This window comes from Phoenix dactylifera, chromosome 1 (assembly GCF_009389715.1).
Source record: "Phoenix dactylifera cultivar Barhee BC4 chromosome 1, palm_55x_up_171113_PBpolish2nd_filt_p, whole genome shotgun sequence".
NCBI classification, from domain to species: Eukaryota; Viridiplantae; Streptophyta; class Magnoliopsida; order Arecales; family Arecaceae; genus Phoenix; species Phoenix dactylifera.
The window spans coordinates 32,952,573-32,971,828 of record NC_052392.1 but is presented as its reverse complement, the minus strand read 5'-3'; the positions used below and the strand labels follow the sequence as shown (position 1 = coordinate 32,971,828).

Sequence of the window (19,256 nt, the reverse complement as noted above, 5' to 3'; positions counted from 1 at the left end):
TTGAGTTCACAAGCCATTTTGCATACATAATCTTTAGAGGAAATCATACATGCATGAGCTTCTGAAAAAAAAAAAAAAAAAAAAAATCGTAAGCAGATGTTACACAAGAATCACAACATTTCAGCACCTTAACCATCCCAGCCCTGCTCAACCTTGTGTGAAGCATCATCTGTTGGCACTCAGTGCATCTAAAGTTAATCAAACTGCTCCCAAAACAAGCTATTTATTATATTCATCATACTCTTACATGGAATTGTAGGCACCATTTCCTCTTTTCTAAAATTCTTTCGACGTCCACTGATGCAGTTGTATAAGAATCCAGTTTTTGGAACAACTTTTTGAAGCTTAGGTTGCTCATTGACTGAATCTGAAGATTAAGAGGTAATCAGTAAAAGCAAAGAAAAACCGTTGCCTATAAGAAATAGAGCATTGCTAAAAAGATATGTCACCTGATTTGCATTCAGTGGTCTTTCCCTTCCTGAATGAGTTTATTGTTCTCCAGCTTCAGTCTTGATATAATGGATATCATCATCACTCAATTGTCCGTCCCCAACTTCTAGCAAATCTGAGTTACCCTCCTGTCACCCTGTTCTTTTTGAGTGGAATTTTGTTTTCAAACCAGACTTTCCTCTAGAAAGGAAAAAAAGCAATTATCTTCCTCCAAATCTGAAAATTGCAATCCTGCGCAATTTTGAATGTTAGAGGATGTGTACAACTTATTGGAACACTTTCCACCCACTACCATGCAGCACCTTTCTAAACAGCATAATGAAGGAGTCGCCTTGCAGAATCTTATTTTTAAAACTGATAAATGTTACAAGTGTCAAAGTATCCAGAAGAACTGGAGATGCTAGCCTTAATAATACCTGACAAAGCATCATGTAAATAATACATTTGGAACCTTCTTTGGATACAACTGAATGAACGCAATGTATAAATTATTGTGCAAACTGTCAGAAAACTACACAATTTTAAGAATTCCTAAACCGAAATGAATTTAGGCTTGATAATAGTTTGCCAGAAGTGACAAGTTCAGACAACAAAATGTTGTCAATTGTCAATGTACAGAAGATATCTACACAAACTTCAGTTAGATTGGCACTTTAACTAGAAGTGTCAAATTGATATGGCATAGATAAGGTTCTAATGTGATGATAACAGGCAGGAGTAACAGAAGCTGTCAAGTGTAATTTATGTATGAGGCATTACGAAACCCAAAAATTTGAGATGTTCTCGTTACCCTCTCATTACTGCACCATAATGTTTTGGTTCCTAGCCATGTCTAATCACCAAATCAGAATCATCAAGAGCAATTAATAATTTGAAAAGACTGACAAAACAAACTAATATTGCAATTTGTTTTTACAAAACCAACATCTTTTCACTTGGTCACTAAATATGTAGCTTGATAAGAATTACATAAGGAAACCTAATGAGAGATCAATCTAATTCAGTTTCCTTAAAGAAGGGAAACTTCACTGGACATCTCTACTATTGAAATGAGAGAAGCTTTTGTGAATGGACTTTTGTTTGTAAATCAGTGCCTTTAAGGGCAATGGAAGCATAATAATGCAATTAAGTAAGAGAGAGAGAGAGAGAGAGAGAACAAATGAACAAGACTCCAATAAATCTATTTCTTGAGATTAAAAAAATCAAAGAAATGGAAATCCAAGAGTCATCAGCCTAGTATCTCTATCTCTAATGAGAAATCTACAAACTTTGTGCTGTCCTAAATATTTCTACAATCAGAAACTCGCAGAAACCATACGCAAATGGTATATAACTTTGGAGATAGTTATACCCCATGTGCTTTATAAGTCGACCAAAAATATCTCATAGCTTATTGCTTCCTTTTCTTTTCCTTTTCCTGTTAATCCAATAAAAACTAAGTGAGCTGTGGGGCTCTGATGATCAGACCTATTTCATGAATCAATCCGGAACTTGCATTGTCATAATTTTCCCTCATAAAGAAGATAGTGGACACAGGCAACTCAATTGTTAAGAAATCACAAATTAGGTCATTTGTCCCAACTAACATAAATCAACAAACTGTTTCTTCTTTCCTTCATTCTTTCTTTTTCGGATGCATGTACTAGAACTTGACAAATAGACTACTGACTATAACAAGTTACTAGTTATAATTCATCTGCTGACTACATAGAAACAAAATGAATAGGTATATAGATTATTGAAATCCTTACAAAAAGGCAGTCAAAACCAAGATATGAGATACGGCTTATACAAAACAGGTAGGAATAGACATACATAAATAATTGTTGTGAATCAGCTTGCCCGCTTTGCAACAGCAACACTGCATCAGTGTACCTGATGGAAGGTTCGATTTTAAAAAGACAGAAACAAAATAATAATTGTATTTCTCCACATTAACAATTGAAACCACATCAAATTGACCACCAATAACTTCAACTACAATGCTTTTAGATTACACTAGATCTAAATGATAATAATTATTGAATATTATAATTTGGTCATTGGCAATCCTTTTTCAACAATTAAGACAAAAATAAACCTTACAGAAAAATATCGGCCTTGCCCATCACCAGTGCCCACCCTCATTAGAATACCAGATTTAAGTATTAATTACACAAATCCTTCTACTCTTATGTAGCTGATCTATTTGAAATGATAATTCTTAAATATGAGTATTTCACACCAAAAGCAACTCTATGACTCTATCATGCATTAAAATCCTTGGCTCTCATTAACAAAAAGCACTTAAAACAAGGAGTTGGAATTAATTTAAATAACTAACCATAGGCTCTGAAACACACTGACCTTGGGTGGAAGCAAGCGCCAATTTCTAACTATGGCATTCCAATGAGTTCTTGTCCAATTCATCAATGTACTCGGTGTTGGGAACATACCCTTGTTATCTTGCTCAAGTTGTTATCTTGCTCTGATTTACAGTAAATCTCTCTCAAACTAAGGTGAGATCAATCACCAGCAACAAAATGATTTGTGCTTCCCTCAACCTCAATATTACTCCACCCAGGTGACAACCCCATGCCCCTATCCTTCATATTGATCCTCACCTTCTCTGCATCCTCCCATCTGCCAGCCCCAGCATACATGTTGGAAAGGAAGATGTAGCTACCTTGATGTTTAGGCTTGAGTTTGAGAAGCTTCTCTGCAGCAAATTCAGCCAATTCAACATTCTTATGAGATTGACAAGCATTAAAAAGAGCACCCCAAACAATAAAGTCTGGTTCAATGGGCATAGCCTCCATGAAAGCAAGGGCTTCATCCAGCCGCCCAGCTCTTCCTAACAGATCCACCATGCAGGTGTAATGCTTCACATTCGGCTCAATCTTGTAATCATATCTCATGCTATCAAATAGCTCAAGCCCTCGCTCCACGTTTCCAGAGTGAGAGCATGCCATTAGCATGGCCAAGTACACCCCTCCATCAGGCTTGACACATGCACATTTCATGTCCTCGAAGCACTGAAGTGCTTGCTTCCAGTTCCCATGGACAGCCCATCCCATTATCATTGCAGTACAAGTAAGAATATCCCTCTCCTCCATATGCTCAAAGACCTGGCTGGCATGGTCAATCTTCCCGCATTTTGAGTACATATCAACAAGAGCTGTTCCTATCACTCCATTTGCCCGAAACCCATTCTTTAGGACATACTCATGGATCCGAATGCCACTCTCCAGAGCCCCCATTCTTGCACAAGCAGAGAGCACCGATGCGATTGTGTAATTGTTAGGCCTCATGCCTGCTTCCAACATCTCATCAAAAGTCCGCAGAGCCCGTGCATTTTCGCCCAGCTGCGAGAAGCCTGCTACCATCGTCGTCCAAGAAACCACATTCCTCTCAGGCATCCAATTGAAAAGCTCGGCCGCCTGCTCCACATTACCTTTTTGTATATACCCATGAATCAAACTGTTCCAAGAAGCCACACTCCTCTCTGGCATTGACTCAAAGAGCTCCCGTGCACCCTCCATATTACCCAACTGGCAACATGCACTGATCGAGACATTCCATAGGAGCACATTAGCAGACTTGTGCCATTCAGGAGTATCATCAAACACCTGGAGCGCGAGGACAGACGAACCAAGCTTGACATACATATCGACGAGGGAGGTGCGGACAAAGGGATCAAGGTCGACGCCAAGCTTGGCGGCGAAGGCATGGAGGGAAGCGCCGACGCTGGGAGCAGGAAGAGAGGCAGCAGATTTGAGGGCAAAAGGGAAGGCGAGGCGGCCCGGGCGGAGGCCGGAGCGAGCCATGAGGGCGAAGTGGGAGAGAGCGGATGAAAAGAGGAAATTTTCGGAGAGGGCGCGGATGAGGGCGTCGAAGAGAGGGGGGGAGGGAGACGGGGGGGAGTGGTGGTGGTGGAAGAAGGAGAGGGCGTAGGACATTGAGCGGAGTGTGGAGCAGGCGGCGACGAGCTGGGCGGCGAGGCGGCCGGTGAGGGGGAGGCGGCGGCGGAGGAGGTGAGCGTGGATTTGTTTGAGGTGGAGAGGAGATTTGGAGGAGTGGACGAGGGAGATGAATTGGAATTCTGAGGGGAGGGGAGGGGGATTGGGCTTCAAGAGGGGAGAGAGGTGGCCCATGGTGACCGTTGGAAGGGAGAAGTGGCCAATGGTGACCTACTCTTTATAAGCACCCGGATGGACGATCTGGATTTAAGGATGTAGATTTTATAAATTATTATTTTTAAGGGTTTTTTTGCATGAATATTTTAAAAAATTTAAATTTACATAAATATTCTCTTAAAATTTATATTTATTTTTGTACATCATAAAATACTATTTCTTACACAAATGCTCCTAACATAACGATTATTCTAACACCGTTAATAAAAACCATATTTATTTTAATTAAAAATAAAATAGAATTCTAAAATTACTTTTTGTCCATCACCGCGATTGCCACAATATCAAGTGCAATGAAGAAAAGGAAATGGAAAGGGGTTGAATTCATTTACCTCAAGATCTCAACATTCGGAGCAATCAAACTCGAGCTACAATGGCAAAAATTCAACCTTAGTAGAGGTTATTTTGTATTTCTTTTCTATCTTTCTTTTGTGTATGTGATTAAAAAATCTCGTGTGGGATTTTTGGTATAACTGATAGTGTGAAAAATCAGCTTCTTTATAAGGTTTGGTTGTACTCGAGAAATAGCTAGATTGGGGTTGATTGCCATAAAAAATTGACTAAGTTTTGCTAAATTGGAAATTCAACAAGGAATTCCTAAGTGTTGGAACTTGGCGTTAGTTTAGCTGTACTAAAAAAATAGTTTGATTTTGGTTGATTGCTAGAAAAATCAATTAGGTTTAGTTGTGAGTCGGAAAATGATTATTTTATAATTTTGTTCAGAGATTATAATGAAATTCTCAAGAAAAAAGACTTGAAAAATGGACGTAGGAGTTGAGTTTGAGTCCGAACCACTATAAAATCTTTGTGTTTGAGTTGTTTGTATTTCTTCTTATATTATGCATTCATTTATCACTTATTTTGCGGTGAATATTTAAGTTTAAATTAATTTTATTTAATCATTGTTTAAGTTTGTAGAAAATTTTGAAAAATCCAATTCACCCCTCCTTCTTAGGTTGTCATCTTTGGAAACACTTATATAAGCTATTATAAGATGATTATTATATTGATTATTATAATATAATAATTAAGATGATTGGCTTCAAAGAAAACTTTTTTTAGTAGACCTTTGGCTCCAAAAATTCAGATTGGAGCTTTTTCTTAGTAGATTTTTTTAAGCTCTCGGAGAAATAGAATATACTGTTTAAAAAATTTACCACATACTTTTAATATCACTAAAAGGAGCTTTTGGCCCTCCAAGAAGCACTGTTTGGCCCATCACAAAAAATGCCAGATGAAGCCTAAATATAGATTACTCCTTTCTTTTCTAATAATATATTATCTGGTTCAAGTTCAAGTTATGCTTATAGTGTAATTCTTATAGAGTTGCACCATTTCTTAATTGGGTGTTAGTGTCCCAAATCAATGATTTGAGCCCTTGGATGTGATCTATTATTTTCAAGTTGTATGCGTAAGAAAAGTTATATAATTTAGAGACCTTTAGACAATTTAAATAAAACAAAATAGTTTATATTTTTGACCACTTGATATAAAAATTAGAGGTGTCCAAATTGCATAATTTTTAATGTGTAAGTAATTTAGAAATAGTAGAGCGCATCCAATGGCTTGGATCATTGATGTGGAATCCTCATCATTCAATTCAAAAAAGATGCAAATTTATGAGACTTACACCCAATGTATATGATTCTAATTTTGTAGTATTTATCTATCTATCTATTATATATATATATATATATATATATATATATATATATATATATATATATATATATATATATATATATATAGTGGAGGCTTGGCTTGCGTTAAGTTCTCTATTTACCATGTGGACGCTAGTAATAGAATATATTACTTTGCTCAATAATCATTAAAATTTATTTGCTTAATATGGAACAGATTTAGCAACACGGTATTAATGTACTTGACTATTATTAACATTTATTGCTTAATATACTAAAAAAAAATTGGTTAGAGTTATTTTATTTGTTATAATTTATTATATTATTATACTGCATTTCAAAACCTATTGGGAAAAGGAAAAAGCTGTACTCACATGCATCCTACAGGGACGGCAATATTGATGTTAATATTAACAATAGGAAAAACTCTTGTGCAGAGTTTTTTATTTACCATGTGGACATTGATAATGATGATAGAGTTTTTTTTGGCCATCATTCAAGTTCAAAAAGAATTTAATTATTTTCGGAAGCTTTTTATGTATTATAATTTATAATTAGGAATGACAATGTATATGATACCTGTAAAATTTGCCCTGCCCATATTTGAACCTATCTAAAATTCTACTACCTGAATACATCCCAAATTCAATTAAAAATTTACTTAGAAATTCTAAGCCCATCCTACCAAAAAATGGTAAATCTATCAGATATCTGAACCCATCAATTAATCTTTATTTAGATTAGGTTATTTGGGTCAAGTTAGAATTACGAGAGGAAGAGAGAGAGAGAGAGAGAGAGAGAGAGAGAGAGAGAGAGAGAGAGAGAGAGAGAGAGAGAGAGTAATATCGAGTAAAAATGGGTATAAATAATTTGGCATCTAAATGCAAATTCATTTGATAACTTAGTGGTAAAGATTGAGGTTAGACCTCCTTGAGGTTTGGAAGTCAATTTCCCTCACAATATATATATTTATAAAATTTTATATAATATATATATATATATATGTATTATATAATCGTAAGATAGCAGGTATTCGAGGACCAAATCCATTCCAAAGCCTAATAATTTTTAATTTTAAATCTCAAACTCTATAGAGTTTTGTTAAAGGTAACTACTTAATGAACAACAAAAATTTAATTATTAAAATTTTCTATTTATTATAATCTATTATATTACTATATTATATTATAAAAATAGCTGAAAAAAAGAGCAAAAACCGTATTCCCCGTATCCCACAAGGCGGTGGCTTGATGACCATTTTTTGGAAAAATATGTAAAAATACTAATAATATTTAAAATATTTTGAAAGATGGTAAATATGAATAATTAATGACTGCCAAGAGCCTGCAAAATGCCCAATAATCCCAAGCTCGACGGCGGTCAGCTTATTCAACGAGCTTAATTTCCATGCCCGGCCCGGCCCGGCCCAGCCACTGGGTTTAACTCTGCAGCGCTTGCATGCCCAAAAAGCTTGGAGCTCGGTCGGGCCGGGCGGGCCGCCGGTCCGTGAACTTTGTCTCAGCGCAGTGAGGGTTATAAGGGTACAACCGTAATTTGCCGCAGCCATGAAAAACCCCGATTCTAACCTCCCTGCTTCGAGATCTTCTTCGCCCGCTGCTCCCATCTCTCTCTCCCCCGCGATCATGGGGACTCTTGGGAGAGCGATCTACGCAGTCGGATTTTGGATTCGAGAGACCGGCCAAGCCATCGATCGCCTCGGCTGCCGCTTCCAGGGCAACTACTACTTCCAAGAGCAGTGTAAGCCTTCTCTCCCTATCTCATTCGCCTCGGCTGCCGCCTCATTTTCATCACATTTGTCCAGGATTTTCTTTCCAATTCTATATAGATGAATTTTTTTTATTGGTTTGTTTGAAAGATCGATCTCCCTCCATAGGCGAACGTTCAAGTACTTTAAATTCTTCCATAGTTGTTCCAGTAGTAAGATTAAGCATCTTGGGACATCTTGTCGAGACTGTCTTTTTATTGTGGTATTCATTGAAATTGTTTAATTTTTCAAGATAATGTTATATAAGGTTTGTTCTATACGCGGTGATGGACATGTTAAAACAATGTATTTTTTTCATTATCTTCATGAAATGCACGATATTGTGGTCACAGCATCTGCTGACTGTACATGTCTATTTAATAGTTGTTTTAGAAATGTATTGATATAACTTTGAATTATTGAGTTGGATTAATATGAGAAATGGACATTGACTCCCACTTGTGTCCTTGTGATGGTAATAGCAAAAGCAAGGTCCAAAAACTTGGTTTCAGTTTTGGCTGGACCAAACAAATTTAAGGGTGAACGAATGTTGCGGTGTCGATAGTTCTCATTCCAACTTCTGCAGTTTTGGCCAAAGGATAATAAAGAGATAAAGAAAAAAGAAACATTTGGAAAGGAATCTGGAAATATGGAGAAGTATTAACCAAGTCATTGAATAAGTTGACATCATATTAACGCTTGCTGTGTTGTTTTACTGGTTTCATGTTGAAACAACTTAAAATCATCATTCAATAACTCAAAAAACTCATTTCATATGATCTCAGTGTTTTATATCATTTTAATATTCAATGACAAATAAATACATAATAATTTCAATTTCTACAAAATTCATGCTTTAGGATAAGCCAAACATTTTGTCAAACATTTACTTCTCTAAATTTCTCCACAACCTAGTACTATATGATTCCAAATCTCCTTAAAAATTTCAAAATTCAAGTTTAATTTTGAAAAGTGCTTTTGAAATCCATGATATAATATGTTTGTGTTTGTATAGATGCACACCTTTATGTGAAGGTGAAAGTTTAAAATTATTCCAGTCAAAATAGGTATGCTTACATATATACACACACAACTACATACATATGTACGTACACATATTTATGCATGCATAATATATATATGCACACATATATTTTAGGGTCAAACTCTAAAATTAACCCAGTTGCAAATAGGTTTTCAATGAAATTGCATTTCGGTTCCAAAGCTTTCTTTGATACTTCCACATTTCTTATTTTCTTTAATGAAATTCAAAGAATATTTTGAATGATGCTTCAACTAAGCCTCAGACCTGCTGATAAACCACTAAATGATACAATCGAGACCATAAAAATTTTCATTCAGTTAGTTGTAAACTTGTTCTAAACCTCTTTGCTAAAGTAATTTGTCAAAGGAAAAAAAAGTTATCCATTTTACCCCTATGAATGCCATCTTCATTCTTTTTATATGAAATACTCCCAAATAACCATTAAGCAGATTTATATCTTTGATCCACAATGCCCTCAAGGTCATAATTCCTGAATCAAATACTTTGCTTTTTTGGTTATTTGTTTTCCTACCTTACTATCTTTCTTCAAATTTGGCTGATTTAAAAAAAGGTGACAGATATGTTCAGCTATGTTCTTTATATCCTCCATATAAATTGATGGGCTAATGTATTAGTTAGCAGTTCATCGGAGTTGACATATTGAAATTGGAGTTTGGATTTGACCGACATTGAAGCTTTAGAGCTATTATTACCTTGTTAAATAAAGAAGTAGGCTCCTATTTTTTTCTTAATTTTGGGTAATTGCTTTCGGGCAACTACCAATTCCGATTCCTTTTTCAAAAAATAAGGTAAGAGCCATGGTAAGGGTAATTGTGTTTCAATCTGTCTTTTGGCTTCTTTTGTAAGATTGAGGTTTTCTATATCCAACCATGTCTTCTTTCCACTTTTTTAACTCTTAAACCACATGGGCAAAGCTCTGCGTATCACTTCATCCAGTAAGAGTTTATACTGCATACTGACCAACTAGACTCTAGGTTTTGTGGTGGGTTGCTATCTTGCATAAATTATCTAGGTAAGGGATTTCTCACCAGTCTATAGTGAGCTGACTTCAGATCAGCGGTCAACCCCTGAAAATTGTCAGCCCTCAATGGATCAACCTATAAATAGGATAAAACTTGCTGTTGTTAACTTGTTACTATTGTTCAAAGCCATGAAGTCAGACTTGAAGCCTTTTTTTTTTTACTTAAGTTTTCTCTGGTATAAGTGAGATGATCAACTATTAATTCAAGGAGACTCCTTAGCTTGGGGCGGTCAATGGGCCTGGCCGTGTGGACTACCCTGATGACCTGGCCCTAGAAAACTCGGGCTCGGGTTCAGATTTTATTTTTGCCTGAAAGCCCGATACGACCCAAAATTAGAGCGGCCTCAATATTTTGTGCTGGGCACAGACTGAGCTTTTAGTTTAGAGTGAATAGGGACCCAACTCGGGCCTTGCCTAGTTCTAATTATTATACACATTTGATTCTAGCCCGAGCTTGGGACTCTTGATTTTGATTTGTGCCAGTCCAGGCTTGAGCTTGAGCTCCAAAGTTTGGGCCTGCTTTGGCCTGACCCGGCCTGACGAGTCCACCGACAGCCCTACCTTGGCTAGCATTTCGGTGCTTTTCCACCATAAGCTAGGTGTTGTTCCACCAAGTAACAATTTGAGAGGGACTGGGCAAGTCCATTGTTGAATTAGCTGAAGAGCAAATCAATATTCAATCCTTTCGTTGAAATATATCATTTGAGAACTAAGAGGACTATAGCAATTAGGTTCACTGTGTACGATAACCGTGAAATGGTGCTGATGTTTCTTAATTTTTGAAGTGATGACTCCAAGTCAACACTTTAGGGTGCCCATAGCAATTAGGTTCACTGTGTACGATAACCATGAATTGGTGCTAATTTTTCTTAGTTTTTGAAGTGATGACTCCAAATCAACACTTTAGGGGTGTCACACATATTGAAATGCTGATGTATGAGCATGTCTAGAGGAGAAATTATGCTAACCATCTTTGTAAGGATGACTTGAGGAATACATATACTAATATCAGTCATTCAAACTTTGATGTTCAGGCTCTAAAAACCATATCGATAGTTTATTTAGTGGTATATCTGTTGTACCTGATTGTTATCAAGACATGTTAAATACCCAACATGGAACCCACTGCCTTTAGTGGGGATAACCAGATTGGGTGAAAACAATTGTTCAAACAGTTAAATCCAGCATTAATCTTTTATCAATTAAGTTTGATAAATTAATTGTTGAGAAAATCAAAATATTTTATATATGTTTTACTATGTCTAAATAAACCCTGTACCCTAATGAACATTATGCCTGTTAGTTATGGGTGTTAGATGTAGTTGCAGAGACCAAGTTATCATTATAATGGAGGGGCCTAAATGCAAACAATTGAATCATCATGACATGCCACATGAAATCTTGATTTCTAAGGAGTTTTTTGTCATGTCATCCTCCCAGATATTTACAACTAATGTATAGGGGTCACATGAAATGTGATTTGTCTAATTCAAATTGTTGATCAATGTGCATCAATTATACCTTGCATTGGGGCCCCAATCTGAACCTACTTGTGCTATCTCATGTGCTTATGAATTTAACTGACTTATTCTAGGACACTTAAATCGACCCGCTTGCCATTGATGTTGAAAGAGACAATCACATTGGCTGCTGACACAGGCAGATAGATGCCTGCCTTAGTATGATGCAATATGCTTAAGTTTAGAGGATGGGAACAATTTATTAAATAGTATTTGAAATTTTGAATATTGTCAGGCTGGTAATTCCTATCATTTTATAATATCCTATATGATATTTAGTGTTTCGTTTTTGGATTGTAACTTTTTTTGTCAGCTGCTTTCTCCTTATTTTTGATGGTTTTTAAGTTTTTCTTATTTGTGGGCAACCTTGACCTATAGGCATGCACCTAATGCCTAAGCAGTAGACAGCTCCCATGCTGCTTGTCTATAGCATACAAGCTTTTCCAAATGTTGATTCGAGTACTAGGTGCTATACGTAAAAACCTTGGCGATGCTTCTTACACCTGTGGAGCATCAAATAAAAGTTGCCTAGCTAAGACTAGGCCTAGTAGTCGAAGTGACAGGCTTGATTACAATGTGAGGAGGAATGAAAATGGCTGGTCACCCTTGTAGGTCAAGTAAGTAATTGAGGTCCCAGCCAAACCCTCGTACTTTATGTTTACCCAACTGCTTCCTGTTTCTTCTGGTGTGGCAAAGTTAGAAATATTAAGTCTTTTGCACATGTGGGTAAAATTAGTCTTGAGGGATTTTGCAAGTGTAATAATTGGAGATTGGATCTGCCATGTTGGGGGACAATGCGACATCACTCATTGTAGGTATAATTGGACATTCAAGGTTATTTTCTTATTTGTATATGTCTTAAAGAAAAAAATTGTGGCAAACCATCATTGCTCTATTTCTTGTTACACTTGCATATTGATGTTATTGTAGTAATGCTGCAGATGTTCCATGGCCTTATAGTTGTTCCCAAAAGACATGCTTTCGTATAGTCGGATCAAAATGCTGGCTTCCTGGATCTTTAGATTGGGAACGTTGAATGTGCTTCAATGAAGAACTATTCTTGGTTTTTGCATCTTTATCTTTCTTTTAACAATGTATTGGAAAAATTTTGTCTCCAGAGATTTATTTTTTACCGGTCTTATTTGTTTTTTTTCATCTCAAGTTTGTTAACTATGTAAATGCATGCCAAGTTGAGCTCATTGTTCTGTTTTTAATTTGCAATTATGTTTTAAGTTTCACTACCTTTCTTTTATCTCTCTTTCCAAATGGGCTATCTATTTAATTTAATATTGTTGCAGCCTGCAAGTATATATCTTATTGTAGATATGCCAATAAGCCTTTTCATTTAAGTTCATTATTATTGATGTCTAATGGATGTTCTTCTTCATAATTGCTATTCTATTCTGAGCTTGCAATCATATATTTAAAACTAATCTGGATCTTGAGTCTGACAAACAAATTGAGTTTTTAGGTCTGGGGCTTTTAACATGTAAAAAGTGTTTATCTTCATTTTATTTCAGTGTCAAGACATCGCACACTTATGAACATATTTGATAAAGTTCCAAATGTTCACAAAGATGCATTTGTAGCTCCAAGTGCATCTGTCATGGGAGATGTTCAAGTGGGACAAGGCTCCTCAATCTGGTATGGATGTGTTTTAAGAGGTATGCTTCTTGTTGAGCAAGTGAATATAATTCAATGATGCTCATCTTATTTTGTATTTTACTTAGCTAGTGTTTGGTGTGTATCCTTAAGATAACAATGTTATTTTACTTCTCTGTACTTTCCTGATGTGCAATATTTCCAAACAAAAACAAGTCTTCTTCACTGCTAGAAAAACTCGTTGATTTCACAAATCCATTTTCATTCTGACTGAACCATTTTTCAGTTTTGCAAGATTGATTCATTTATCCTAGGAAATAAATCCTGTCAGGCATGAGGGAGTTTTTGAAGGGCTGATACATGAAATGTGAGCTGTTGGTTCAGGTTATGCAGTAAAGCTTCGATCTTTCTTCCTTTAGCTTCCTCTTCTTCCCATGGTCCAAAAGCACCGTCACTGGTCGAAGAATCGACTGGAAATTGATGGAAAAGTCTCTTATTTTTGTTGTTTTTCTCTCTTTCTGACCACCATCACTGCCAGTGTTCGTCGGTGAGGGCCTCGGCCCCTTCCTTGCATCGGCTCCGAGCCGGAGCCATATACCTAGCCGCCAGCGAGCGGGCTGGGATCCGAGTACACCGAGCCAAGAAATTTCCCTTCTTGGCCCTATTTTTTTTTGTTTGATTTTGGTCGGCCAGTTGCCGCCGCTGACCGCCCTCCACCTCATGACTCCACTGCCTGTTGCCACCTCACCGGACCACAACTGCGGTAGCCACCAGCTCGTTTTCCGTTCTCTGTTGTTTTGCCAAGAAAGAAGAAGAAAGAAGAAGAAAAGGAGAAGAGAAGGAGAGAGAAAGCCACCCTTCTCTATCTCTCTCTTGTTTTCTCTCTCATTCCTCTCTCTCTACCTTCTCTCTACCTTCTCTCTCTTCTCCCTCTTTCTCTCTCTAGAAGACCTATGGATCTTAGTATAGGGTCCTGTCGACATGTTCTACAAATCAAAGTTGACCTCTTTTTCCAAGTTGACCTCTAAAAAGAGGTCCTAAACTGTCCTGGTGCTTGAAGTCGCCGAACACTGTCACTCGACCATCCGTCTCCTTTTTTTATTATTTTAATTCGATTAAAATCGTCGAATATTATTAATTGCGCGTTTAATGTTTTAAATAGGTTTAGCTGTTGCCTAGCGAAGTTTAACAATCTAAGACATGATGTAACCTTAACACTCCTTATTAGTTTTCAAATTTCTCCTTATTTTTTTGGTATTATGGAAATATGAAAATAGTATTAAATGTTAATAAAATCATATTTTCTTAAAATCAAGGATCAAACATATGATGTTATGAAACTCATGATTTATTGTGAAATAATGGTTCTATGATTATTTTACTACTAAGCACTATTTATGAACTATGAACTCTGTATTTATGAAATTTATTTTTTGTTATGAAAAAAATAATTTCATGATTATTCTACTGCTAAAGGTTTAATTATGGACTACAAAACTTTTTATAGTCTTTTAGCGATTTATTCATGTATGATTTAAGACAATATGATTTAAGAAAATATGACTTAAGAAAATTTATTTTAATAAATGACTATGGGCTCTCAGATAGCTATGTATGACCCTCGCAAACAGGTTATAGTAGCTTGGTATACGGCCCTTCGCCGTACCGGTACCGAACCCCGTACCGGTGCCGCACTAGTATAGGCGTACCGAGTGTCGGTACGGTACGGTATGCGGTACGCCAGGCGTACCGACATTGGTGTACCGATACCGGTACCCATCGATACGGTACGGTACGCTCGGTACCGACCGGTACCGATCGGTACAGCGAACCTTGGGCCCCGCCAATATGGTATAATAGTTGACATGATATTGATTACAGCCCTGTCACGGATATAAGGTGACCTTAATATTTAGTCTGAGAGAATTATTATAAATTATGATATGGCAAAATGACAAACGAATTATGACTTTGTAAAATTAGCATGATTTATGATTTTGTTTATGCATTGGAAACTATATTTATATAATTTGCATGATTTATGCATATGAGCATGATTGATTTATGATTATAATGTTATTATGAAATGTTCTTTTTTTTTATTGTAGTTATCTTCTCTGAATGATTTATTGATGCATGTAAAATTTATGCTTAATCCAGTAAGGTAGTGAAAGATTTACTTAATGAGCTATGTCACTCATATACCTCTATTTTTATTTTTCTCTCTCCAGACGAATAAAATCGATAGGAATGAAGGATGGTCTAGGCTTGCAGTTTGCGCTAGCAAGCTTAACGATTTTGTAGAAGAATTTTAGTATTTTAATTAATTATGAATTTGTAGTTAATGATTTCTGAATATTGAGAATTATGGGTTTGGTATTTATGTTTGGATTTAGATGTTCTGAACCAGTATTGGTTTTATTTAATGAATGATGAAATTGGACTTTTAACTATTATATTTTGTTTGTAATGGATTTGGAAATCTAAATGTAATGTTAGCTTCGTGTTATTGTGGGCTGTATCCCTCGGTAGCACGGCCATGTTATGCTTTAGATCTGGGGCGCGACAGAGTTAATGGTGGGAGGGAAGAATCCTTCTGATTGTGTAATCTAGAGATCATGGGATCCTCACAAAAAATCAAGATCAAGCAAAAATCACCTTTCCTGTGGAATCAGGTTTTCTTGGATTGTGGGCTTTGTGGAGTCCATGAGGCAAGCTTTCTTCCCTGAAAGTCTTCTCTCCCATTGCTGGCCCTCCCCTCCCATCCAGCCAAAGGATTAGTTCATCGAGTGATGATCTATACTCGCATTTTGACGGGCCCTTGATGGCTCAATTGGTCCATGATTTGGCATTTGTTTCTCCAAATGTGATCACCTAGAGCTTGGATTTCCATTATTGTGTTGGAGGACAAGTCTTTCACCAATGGTTTCTCAAATTGTGAAGATTTAAGTTGCAGGTTCTTCAACTCAATGGTATAGAATGCATTGGCAGCCGTGTGGAGGAAAATAGGAAATTTGAATTTGAGTTACTACAGTCTTAGTTGTTAGCCTATATTTATATGAGTATAAAAATTTCATGCAACTGCAAAATAGGTAGCCTTGACCAGAGACAGACACACACAGAGAGAGAGAGAGAGAGAGAGAGTACTTGTGCTCTTCATTTCACCTGTGATATTGATGGATATCCACATAAATTATGGAGATTTGCCATAGCTGGCCTCCTGTAGTAAGCTTGTTTCTTGATAACACCACTCCCATCTCAAATCTCAAAGTTACTGCTCAAGTACAGTGGGTAACTTGGAAAATTGATCTAAATGTGAGCATATGGATCACCTGCACTCTTCTTTCTTGAATTTCTTATTTCAAAAATCAAACATGGTCATAAAGGATTGGATTGGATGGAGAAAGCTTGTTCATTCCTCCCTTACATATGCTTTTCAACTAATGATTTCTCAAAATTGTGATTAAGGATATAATCTGCTAGTACTTGTAACTTGTATTTGGATCATGTCTACTTGGTTTCCATTGCAATTATCAACTCTTCTCTAATATTTTTTTCTTTCCAGGTGATGTTAACAGCATCCGCATTGGATCTGGAACTAATATACAAGATAATTCTCTCGTGCATGTAGCGAAATCTAATGTAAGTGGGAGGGTCTTACGAACCATTATTGGAGATAATGTTACAGTTGGTAAGTAACCTGTTGCCTATTTCCATAACTGTCTTATACCAACTGATCCATCTAAGCTTTCCTAATGTTTTGCATGTTATATCTTCATTTTTTTCTTGTTTGTTTCTTCCTCTAGTTGATATTTGTTGTATTTTTCTGCAAAAAGTTGACGGTGCATGCTCCTTGGAGCCTAAAATCTTCAAATTTGACTCTGATGCATTCATATGTAACAAGAAATAATTAGCATGATATAAATTTAGTGGATTTGAATTTTCTATATTCCAGATTTTCCCGGTGTTGAATTAACATCCAAATTGCCATACTTCATTTAACTAACTTAACTGCTCAGAAGATTCCACATTATGTTTTTGAGCATGGATGACAGGTCATAGTGCTGTCTTACATGGATGCACTGTTGAGGATGAAGCTTTCGTTGGAATTGGGGCAACCCTGCTTGATGGAGTGGTTGTGGAGAAACATGGCATGGTTGCTGCTGGGGCCCTTGTAAGGCAGAATACAAAAATCCCAGGCAGGGAGGTTGTCAACTGTTTCTTCATCAAACTTTCTCCTTTCTTCTGAATAAATTATGTCTCCCCTCTTATAAATGCTAGTGCTTTCGACAAACCATGATATCGGAGTAGCTGTTTTGAATATCATATCTCCCCAGCCTTGCACCGATCAGAAGAGCCCAACTATCAAATATTTGAACGTAGCTATCATCAAAAATATTTGTGCTTAGCTACAGTCTTAATTATTACAGTTACAAATGTAACATTGCTATTCTGATTGATATTCCTTATCAGCAAGTTAGTCCTGATTATTCTACTAGTGGAACCTTTGGTTGGTGGTGACACATTCTCACATGCTGTTCATATTTACACAAATTTGAGAAGTATTTGATTAATCAGAAATATTTGAAATTTCCAATCTCTATTTCTAAGACCTTAAGCATTTTTTTTCCTTATTCTTAACTGTTCAAATAAACCTGATCGGCACGTAAACAGGTCTTCAAAGATTATTGTTTGTTGAGCTTAGTCTGATAGACTGCCTTCCAGTTTTACTGTAAAATTGTTGGTTAATGGAACTCTTTAAATTATATGACAGGTATGGGGAGGTAATCCAGCAAAGTTCCTGAGGAAGCTTACAGAAGAAGAAATAGCTTTCATTTCCCAATCTGCAACAAACTATTCCAATTTGGCCCAGGTGCATGCTGCAGAGAATGCTAAACCATTTGATGACATTGAGTTTAAGAAGGTATTGCATAAGAAGTTTGCTCGTCGAGATGAGGAGTATGACTCAATGCTTGGAGTGATTCATGAAGTTCCTCCCGAGTTGATTCTTCCTGATGATGTCATGCCAGACAAATCTCCCAAGCCTTCTCACTGATTTCATCCGAGTTAGTTAACCCTCTTCACGAAAATGATGAGTTTAGTAGGAATGTTAACGAGCATGGCACTTTCTTTTTCTTTCTCATTTCATTAAGTTTCTACTCAAGCTCTGTAATAAGACTGACCTTGTACTTTTTGGGTTGTCAGGGCATTTGATCCTTTTTGTGCCCTCACAAAAATTCCTAAAGTTCTCAGATGAAAGCAATATAAATTCTGTTCTCGATTACAAAGTACTTCACTACTGAAATTAGCTGAAATGGAGGAACTGCAGCAACTTACCCTTACAAACTTGGTTACCCTTTTCTCAAATAACACAAGTTTGGTTACCCAGTTAGATCACAAAGGATGAGGGTTGTTCAGCAGAAAATGGTGCAAGGGTGGGGGATGGTGGAGGGGGCTGTTGTGGAGATCTTGTGAGATTTTCCTCATCCACAAAACATCTTGCTAAAATATTGGAATGGATTTATGGAAGCAATTCTTCTTCATGAGAATTTGGAAGTTTGTGCTCATTGTAAATCTATCATGCATTAAGCAGATCTCAAGCAAAACAGAGTGTACGAAGTCTAACAGGCATTGACTTCTCATGGTGGCATTTATTAGAGGATCCACCAAGATGTAATGATCTTTCATCCATGATCTTTAGGGAAGCAACAATTATCCTTAGGACCGGGATTAGAGTTCCCAGATTTATGTCAAGTTGATGAAGAAAGCTGCCAGAAAAACAAAGTACAATATAGAGCAACTCGAGAGAAATGAGGGCCAGAAATCATGAGTGTCAGATTACTATAGTTGGGTTGTTAAAGAGAACCTTCAAAGTTCAAATAGTTCTACGGAGTGAGGGCTGTGCAGAATTACAAAACTGTTCTTAAGTAACCTTGATTTAACTTCGCTGCAGGCTCATTTACCTGTTCTTGATGATTTATCTGAATTACAAGACAGTGCAATAAGTTGGACCTGGA

General features: G+C 36.7%; 2 protein-coding genes across 3 annotated transcripts; one reads left to right on the top strand and one right to left on the bottom strand.

Moving 5' to 3' along the window:
- Positions 1 to 4,585, bottom strand: LOC103721856 (pentatricopeptide repeat-containing protein At1g04840). Of its 2 annotated transcripts, XM_008812219.4 has the most exons (4): positions 2,797 to 4,585; positions 2,266 to 2,325; positions 450 to 681; positions 1 to 367 (listed from the first exon to the last, which is right to left on the bottom strand). In XM_008812219.4, the coding sequence occupies exon 1, from the start codon at positions 4,581 to 4,583 to the stop codon at positions 2,955 to 2,957; it is 1,629 nt and encodes a 542-aa protein (XP_008810441.1). In that variant the 5' UTR covers positions 4,584 to 4,585; the 3' UTR covers positions 1 to 367; positions 450 to 681; positions 2,266 to 2,325; positions 2,797 to 2,954. The 2 variants fall into 2 exon arrangements, with proteins under 2 accessions (XP_008810441.1, XP_026666115.1); XM_026810314.2 differs by lacking the exon at positions 2,266 to 2,325.
- Positions 4,586 to 7,846: 3,261 nt separating this feature from the next.
- LOC120112708 (gamma carbonic anhydrase 1, mitochondrial-like) lies at positions 7,847 to 18,530 on the top strand. Its single transcript, XM_039132293.1, has 5 exons — positions 7,847 to 8,023; positions 13,158 to 13,301; positions 16,805 to 16,930; positions 17,295 to 17,446; positions 18,014 to 18,530. Exons 1-5 carry the CDS (start codon positions 7,909 to 7,911, stop codon positions 18,293 to 18,295), a joined length of 819 nt encoding a protein of 272 aa, XP_038988221.1. The 5' UTR covers positions 7,847 to 7,908; the 3' UTR covers positions 18,296 to 18,530.
- Positions 18,531 to 19,256: the final 726 nt, after the last annotated feature.

What these genes read in the sequence shown, in the direction of transcription:
- LOC103721856 (XM_008812219.4), bottom strand. Translation starts at nt 4,583, where the DNA reads ATGGGCCACCTCTCTCCCCTCTTGAAGCCCAATCCCCCTCCCCTCCCC.
- LOC120112708 (XM_039132293.1), top strand. Translation starts at nt 7,909, where the DNA reads ATGGGGACTCTTGGGAGAGCGATCTACGCAGTCGGATTTTGGATTCGA. An exon ending in CTACTACTTCCAAGAGCAGT is followed by an intron (nt 8,024 to 13,157) that starts GTAAGCCTTCTC and finishes ATTTTATTTCAG; the next exon opens with TGTCAAGACATCGCACACTT. An exon ending in GTATGGATGTGTTTTAAGAG is followed by an intron (nt 13,302 to 16,804) that starts GTATGCTTCTTG and finishes TTTTCTTTCCAG; the next exon opens with GTGATGTTAACAGCATCCGC.